We start from the raw sequence: 8,417 nt of genomic DNA, 5'->3' as shown, positions 1-8,417 counted from the left end.
CTGGGCACCAGGCACTCGAAGATTAATAAAGCAGTGTTTGCCCTTCTCCGGAGAGGGCTTCCTGGAGGAGGTGATGCAGGGAGAGGGGAGCAATGAGGCGGGAGGTGTAGACACAGCCCACAGAGGTTCTGCTGGAACAGAGCTGGGGTTTTACTTTACAGGTCAGTGGTTCACAAAATTAAGTGCACTCCGGACTCACCTGTGAGGTTGCTGGGCCACATCTCTAGACTTTTTGATCCAGGAGATCGCAGGGGTGGGGGGTGGGGAGAGGAGTTGTATTGCCAACGGATCTGCTGGGTGTAGGAAGGTGCTGCTGGTGGCACTGGTCTGGGAACCATAAACGTCCTTGGCCATTTGAGCTGTGTCCGGTCCTGCTAGACCGCTCCCCGTGGCCTAGATCCAAGTTATGCCAGCACATGGGCCACACTTTTCTCTTTAGAGGCCACTGGCCCAGAGGTGTGTGCCTCCAGAAAGCCAGGAATGGAGGGGCCACTCTGCTATGGTTTGGGAGCAGCGTGGAGGCCAGCTTCGAGCTGGGTGGGGGCAGGAAAAATGAAGAAAGGAGTCTACAGGTGGAGGACAAATGTTTGATAGAAAACCTCCAAGCTAGACTCTCAGCAGGCAGGAGAGAATGCAGCCACCGGGACACTCTGGGGGATCCTGCGGGACATGGAGGTGTGGACACGAGAGGAAACGCCTGGAGTGTTGTACTTCGGTGCCTCTTGCCTGAGTCTGGATCTGAGTCTGAGCCTGGAGCCGGACCTGGACTTGGACTTGGACAGAAGCATAACCTTTGGAGTAAGGCGGACTCAGGTGAATCCCATCTGACGGGGAAGTAATGAGCCTCCGTGGTCTGGATTTCTTATCTCTAGAATGTAAACAATAATCCAGTGACGAGTCACCGTGAGGATGAAGTGAGGTCATGCATGAGCAGCTAGATTTCGTGCTGAGGCGAGAGCAGAGAGGCTTCTCACACGGATCTAAAAATAAGAACCACCACTGAAGACCTACTGTGGGCGGATCATTCTATCCGACTCGGTGTGTGCACCTGGTAAATTATTCTCTGCCAGTCCACCAGGGTGGCGTGAGGAAGGCCGGGGCCAGGCCTTCACATACAGCCAGGCTCGCGGTAGGTCCTCCGTGAGGCTTCCTGACTGATGTCTGTGCCAGGTCCCTACGTCTAGAGTAGATGTGACACCGCTGGCCAGGGTGAAGGGACAGGGGAGCCCTCGGATGCCAGGGGGAAATAAACAGGATTGATCTGTTGCTCTAGAAGTAGGAGGAGAAACCCATCAGGATAAGCCACGCTGGCAACAGAGAAACAGGATGGCAGGGGATTTTAAGGGAGCATTTAAACAAATTATTTTTCATTTGTTTTTATTGAAGTTCAATTTGCCAACCTAGAGTCCAGTGCTCATCCCATCAAGCGTCCTCCTCAGCGCCCGTCACCCCCTTACCACAACGCTCCGCCCGCCTCCCCTTCCGCAACCCTTTGCTGGTTTCCCAGAGTTAGGAGTCTCTCATGGTTTGTCTCCCTCTAATTTTTCCCACTCAGTTCCCTTCCTTTTGTTTTTTTTTAAAGATTTATTTTTATTTATTTATGATAGACATAGAGAGACAGAGAGAGAGGCAGAGACACAGGCAGAGGGAGAAGCAGGCTCCATGCAGGGAGCCCGACACGGGACTCGATCCCGGGACTCCAGGAACATGCTCTGGGCCAAAGGCAGGCGCAAAACCACTGAGCTACTCAGGGATCCCCAGTTCCCTTTCTTTTTAAGGGAACATTTTAACTTAAAAAAACCAAAACAAAAACTTGAGGTTAAAAAAAAGTTCAAGGTTCTGAGGCCTGATTCATTAAACTGATGATTATATATCATACCTACCATGTGTTCAGTGTATGGAGAGTGGTGGGGAAGGTTTGAGAGCCAGAGAGGCGAGGGTTTGAGATCCTGGCTCCGCCTCTGGTTGTAACAGACCCATAAGGGAAGAAAGAAATGGGCTATGATACTTTCTATTCATCGACTCAAGAAATAATTTAGTTAGAACGTCCTACAAACTTACTTAGGATCTCTTCGTTTTCGCTTGGGCACAGCATTCACGTCTCTTCCTAGTACTGACGATCATTTCTGTGGTTAATCTCCTGTGTCAGACATCTCACGCAGGGCACGTTACCTACAGCACTTAGATTCACCAGTTTTGCGTGTTTGTTAGATCAGTGACCATGACCCTCTGTGGCTGACTTGTTACTAGGCCCCCGCACAGTATCGGACCATCGCAAGCACTTAATAAACGGTGCCTTTACTAGGACTTCAAGCCTTAATTTCACATAACATCATCTTTGAATATTCAACACCCACATTTGCAGGCGAGTTGAGCAGAGATTGTCTTCTGCTTTGACAGATGGAGGGAAATTGCCCCAAATCTGAGGACTCAGGGATGGGGGGACTCACAAGCCAGCATCAACTTCTTTAGAAAGCATTTACCTTAGCGCGGCTCCGTGCTCAGCGGGCGGCCTGCACTTGCTGTAAAGATCTCTGGTTGCAAAAGGAAACTGTGGTCTTAGGAAACACGGAAGGAAAGCTCTGAGCACCGAGCTTGTTTCCACCTGGTGGACACCATAGGGTTCTAACTGGTGCTTTTCCCCCACTTCTAATTGGTGCCTAGAGAGCGGAGAGCCCGCGGCCCCTGGGCTCCAGCCAGGGTAGATCTCCAGCACATTTCTTTGCTTCTTCTTTCACTTATTTTGTAATCAGCCCTTTGTCTATTCGTAAGCTGCCTTAAAATCCTTTCTGCAGCAGCATACAAATGGGGTAGCAAAGAGTCCCCCGTTCCCAGCATCAGAGGTGACCGCAATGATTTGGGGGCATCTGTTTCCAGGGTTTTTTCCTCTGCACGTTTATATGCAGATTTAAGGAAGTTGCAAACAGCCTACCAGGATGCCAGCCTGTGCTCTGGTCCTTTTAGCAGTTTTCCACTTAAACCTGATCCTTCGAAGTCTAGTGCTTTCTCCCAACGACGACGTGCCACGTGATTTGGCATTTCCTGAAGTCTGGCAGCTTCCTGGGGGATAGATCCCCTGTCTGGGGGGCCCGACTGAACAATCCCAACATGATCAGCACTGAAGCGGCTCCTAAAGAATGCGAAAGTTCAGAGTGGTTTTGTGCAGGTGATTACTTGGGGAGCCACTTTTTTGGGCTTTTAAGGTACAATCTGCCTCTGCAGCGGTGGCTGCGGCCAGGAGATCACCAAGCTGCCAGGCCACTGGCCCCAGGGGTAGGGGGCCCGAGCGAGTGGCAGGTGCAGACCCCAGCTGCCGCCTCCTCCAGGCCCAGCCTGAACAGCCGAGTCCGGCGGCCTATACCTGTCTTTCCTGCTTCCGTCACCTGCCGCTTCTTGCTGCTAGAGGGTTTGGCATGGACAGGGCAGGGCCATGGCTTTGCCGGTCAGTCTGGGTATCTTGTCCCCCTGCTGACTCAGGGCAGGGCACCGAGCCAAGGAAGAAGAATGAGAGCCAGGTTCCTGGGGGGGCCCCCATCTCAGGCACAGCCATCTCCCGGGGAAGAGTGCCATCCTCCTCCCCTCCGCAGCCCTCTGTCCCTTGCACCCTGTAAAGCATGCCAGCCCCACAGAGTGCATGAGATTGACAGGAAGAAGCACCTGGGGGCCCAGAGCACAAGCCCTGTAGGCTGGTCAAGAGGGCCCGGGGCCAGGGTCTGCACACCTGAGCATACGTTTTGGTGTCAGGATGAAATTTGGCAGTGCACAGACCCGCTTTGTTTGGCCTATTTTTTTTTTTTTTTAGGGGTAAATTTCATAAAACTGGTTATCTGGCTTCTCCCAGAAAAGTCCAGAGACCTGGCAACCTCACTCCATGTCTTCCCATACAACACTTGGAGCTGCTCTCTGATGGCATTTCCTGTCCAGGCTGACACAGGACGCACCTGTCTTCTCCACGTGTGATTCCTACCTGCAGCCTGCCCTTGAGGGAGTGACTCCTGCCCCACTCTGGGCAGCACTTTATCTGTTTCCTCATCGAAGCCGGACTGAGCTCTAAAAGCAAGAGCACTGTTTAGAGAGATGTTTCCCTCCCCCGGCCCTTGTGTGTCCTGCTCCTCCAAAGGCTGCAGCGCCGGATGGAGGTGGATAAGCGCTCGGAGAGGTAGAGGCAGGGACACCAGGAGAGGCTCTCTCAGGCTGCTGGATTTCCAGGGAGGGGATCTTTCGTGAAGGAAATAGCATGAGAGGACACTGTATGGGCAAGAAGTCTTAAGTCGTCGGTTAGCTGGTGAAGTGTGGGGTGGATAATAGGGTTACCCAATGAGGAAGCACTTAGAAGGAAGAGAAAGGAGGATGATCCTGGCAGAGGCCAGGCCTCCCCTTCACCTCACTTCCCCTTCACCTCAATTCCTTCTAGATCATCATTTGCATGAGAGTAGGTAAACAAAGAGCTAGAGTTTGTGGTTTTTTAAAAGTTTACCCTGCCTTTCGGTGGCTTTTCAGGTAAAGTGGTTGGACAAGTAACTGATGAAAATGTTTAAATGCAATTCCAATCCCCATCAATGCACACAGACATTTGGTAGAAGTTTGGGGGGATGTGGGTAGACTATCGTGCTTTCTACATATTCAACAGAATGTGTGTTAGGCAAGCGCAGTATGTCCATACCGTCCGCAACCCTACATCTGTGTCACTCTTTACACTTACAATGCCCTTTCCTGTCCTAATTTTTACTAAATTTTCATCACGAGTTAGGGAAGGTAGGTTTAAATGTTGCCCCCATTTAATGGGTATGAAAACTCCAACTCAGGCATCTCCTAATGGATGGATTAAAGAAAATTTTTTTTACCTAATTTTTGAAATAATGTGGATAGTCCTACGCATGACAAGAAATTATTAGATTTTACCCTCAGGTCATCCCAGTTAAGGTCAGGTATATACCTTCCAGTCTGTTTCTTTCCATGGCTACTCCGTTTTTTCTGTGGTACCCCATTGGCTCGTGTCTGGCTTAACAGGATTCTGTTCCCTGTACGTATAAAGCAGTAAATATTTTTTTGCCTACATCACAGCATCATAATATATCAATGGGAAAGAGTTTGTTATACATTCATTTAAGTGGTTTCCAATTGTTTGCTACCATAAGCATGAGCTTTTGTAGGAGCAATTTAAAAACAAAATACTTCTGGGGGAGGGTCATGAGACAATTTAGGTGTAAAACGGAATAGACACCATTTTTAAGCACCACTGTCACTGGGCAGCAGCATCTCCTGAGATACTACACATGCCACCTTCTTTTTCTCCATAGCTCCTTCCACACTGGGTTCTAGAACTTTCAGTTTTGGGGGGGGATAGTTGCATATGGTGGGAATGAGATGCCCTAATGGGCTGTGGGAGATCTTTCTCTGCCAATGGGTGCTCAGGAATCACTCACCTCTTTTGGCATCTCCAACCAGGCATGTGGGACCCAGACTCAACCGAGAGCAGAAGAGAGATTCGAGCCTCCAGGACGGTGTTCAGACACGAGTTCAGAGCAGTGAGTTTCCACCTTAACTTGATCAATTTTTTCTTTTGATTGTAATTAATCAAAACTTCATTCTTAAAAATATGGTCAAAAGTTATACTTTGATAACTCTAAATCCCCTGGGTTTAAAATTTTAAGTCACATGAGATATTTAGGGAGGAATCTGCACCCCAAATCCCAGTCCCTCAACTCAGGAAGAAGCCATTTCTTTGGAGATCTGCTGTTGAGAAAAGAAGCCCCATGACAATCTTCACAGAGTTTTACCATTTTTTGTAAAATGGCCCACAGAACTAGGGTGATAAGGACTGTGGGCAAGGGAAATGCTCAGTGAAAGTTTGACACGTGAATGATAAGGAGTGTCCATGTGTAAAATTTAGAAAAATGTTCTGGGCAGAGGGATGGCAAGAGCAAAGGCCCTGGGGTGGGAACAAATGAGAGAAGCAAAGAGAATGTGGAGTGAAAGAGAAGCCACCTCTTTCTCTGCACTGGATTCCTGGCCACCATGCAGGCCGTGGGGCCCTGCGTGATGATCCAATCAGCACCCGTTACCCCGGGCCCTCTGTGTGGTACTGACTTGTTAGGCTCATTGCCTTACGGTAGGTCCTAGTAAAGGGGGATTTTAGTGTCGGTGGCTTCAGCGCTTTGGAATCTAGCTCAGTACTTACTATGTAGTAAGATGTTTTCTGATTATCCAAAGTAAATAGTGTTAAGTCAGGGCGGTAAAAGATGCGCACAAATAGGCCCATTAGACCCTTCAGGCTTACTTACTCTTGCTTTTACGGTTTTAATGACCACTAATTACATGGATAAATTAATGAGGTGAGCTATTTTCTTAATCCACAACAGGTCAGAAATAGCAATATAATGATGGCTTCTGATGATGATAGAGCAGGAGGTTACTGCTACATATACTTAGAGTGGCCACTTGGAGAGAGTCTCTACTGACCCAACTGCTAACACTGCAGCAAGGAAAGAAGCAGAGAAGTCATCAGAAACCTCCGCAAACACATATAGACACACACGCGCGCACACACACACATGCATACGCACACATAGGAAAAATCTAAAACTTTGCTGTCTGGGCCTATTTAGGGTAGAGAACCAGCTCAGGTGCTTAAGAAATTCTGAGATTGCCACGAGGTTTTGTAAAATGGCAAGTCACCGGGAGGGTTGTTGGAGTCCGCTTGCTGCTGGCAGCAAACTCCTGCGTGTGTGCTGTTTTAAAAGTTGATCACAAAACTGGTTAAACACCAGAGACGGAGCAGCAGGCCACCCGTGTAAGCGGTAGCCGTGCTGACGACTATGGCAAACATTTAGGTGACACAGCCGGTAAGTGGCTCCAACCGACTGGCTTCAAAGGATTTCAAACTCCCGTGACAGAGCCCTGCGCCCCTTCGCGTCCCTGTACCCCGCCCCAGTGCCACCAGGTTTTCTGTAAGCTGTTTAATGGTGAGATATGCGGAGGAAAGAAAAAAAACCCCAAAATTAAAAAGCCATAGGATTAGCCCAGCTCAAGGATTTATTGCAAAGCAAATGACCCGTGACCCCAAATGGAGAACATTGTCAATGCCTCAAATCCCTGCAGGGTCCCTCAATCTCACCCTCTCTTTCCCAACACAGTGACCCCCACCCCCCCTTGTGACTTGATGCTAAGTCCTTGCTTTTCTTCAGAGTTGTACCAGCTAAGCGTGCATTCCTGAGCACTGAGTTTCAGTTTGGGCCCATTTGGGAGGGAGTTTCATGCAAGTGGAGTCCCAGCAGTAGGAAGCCCTAGGTCTGGGGGCTCCTCTCCCTCAGCGGTTACCTGTGAGCCCTGTGAGCACCGAGCCACTCCCTCTCACCTGGCCTTAAGTTGTGCATTTCCCTCCCACATTATCCGGCCACTTTTGCCTCCCAAAGTGGAGATTTCATAACAGCATTTCGTTGTATGAGTGTGTTTGTACTTAACAGTCCATCCTATTAATGGTCACTTCGGTGTGGTGCAGGCGTCTCCCTCCACTCTGCTTGGCCTTTTCACTGTCACAAAAATGTCTTTTCCCTTAGGGTTAATGCATCTTGTACGCTATTTAAAAAATCTTTCTCCCGCTCCGAGTTCATGAGCATTTGTTTATACTGCTTTCTACAAGTCTTATTATTTTGGCTTTTACATTGAGATAAATTCTTCGGTGTGTAGGGTGTCAGGTAGAGGGTCAAGTTTCATTTCTTGCTGCTTGGATATCCATTTAGTGCAGGTTACCTTCACCTGCTGTTCTGCAGGGATTGGGCTACAAGTCAAGTGTCCCTATCTATTTTTTTTCTGCTTATACATGTTCTTTGGGCAACACAAATATCCCTATAAGGAAAAGGAGATAAGAAATTAATGAAAATTCTAGCTGGTTATGTGAACGGGTTAATACTTTTAACTCTGGGGGTACCTGGGTGGCTCAGTTGGTTAAGTGTCTGCCCTCAGCTCAGGTCATGATCCTGGGGTGCAGGGATCGAGCACCCTCAGGCTCGCATCGGGCTCCCTGTTCCGTGGGGAGCCTGCTTCTTCCTCTGCCTGCAGCTCCCTCTGCTTGTGCTCTCTCTCTGACATCTTAAAAAAAAAAAAAACTTTAACTGTCAACTACTAGTCCTGCAACATTGGGATTAAGTTATTTCACTTCCCTGGGGCCCCATTTTCTGGCCTTTATCCCTAGCTCCTCGTATTCTAGGGATTAATGATTTAATATATCTAAAAGTGTTTAGGACAATACTCAGGTAAGCACCCTAAGAGCAGTCATAATCTTTAATCTGCAATTTAAAAACTCCTTTACTGTCAAACCCTAATCTGACCTGAGAAAGTTATGCCACGTAGTATAACATTCCTACATCTTCACAGCAAAATAAATAAATAAATAAATAAATAAATAAGTAGGTTTG

At 48.4% G+C, this 8,417-nt stretch overlaps 1 protein-coding gene across 1 annotated transcript in view; it reads left to right on the top strand.

The window, feature by feature from the left end:
• The first annotated feature begins 145 nt into the window (after nt 1–145).
• SLC34A2 (solute carrier family 34 member 2) overlaps nt 146–8,417 on the top strand; it is a 36,375-nt gene continuing 28,103 nt past the window's right edge. The window contains exons 1-2 of the mRNA XM_025437816.3: nt 146–161; nt 5,449–5,528. Coding sequence (XP_025293601.2) covers nt 5,451–5,528 — 78 coding nt within the window. The 5' untranslated portion in view covers nt 146–161; nt 5,449–5,450. The remainder of the gene's footprint in view (nt 162–5,448; nt 5,529–8,417) is intronic.

The sequence above is a fragment of the Canis lupus genome, chromosome 3, assembly GCF_003254725.2.
Source record: "Canis lupus dingo isolate Sandy chromosome 3, ASM325472v2, whole genome shotgun sequence".
NCBI classification, from domain to species: domain Eukaryota; kingdom Metazoa; phylum Chordata; class Mammalia; order Carnivora; family Canidae; genus Canis; species Canis lupus.
This window is presented reverse-complemented; position numbering and strand designations above follow the sequence as displayed.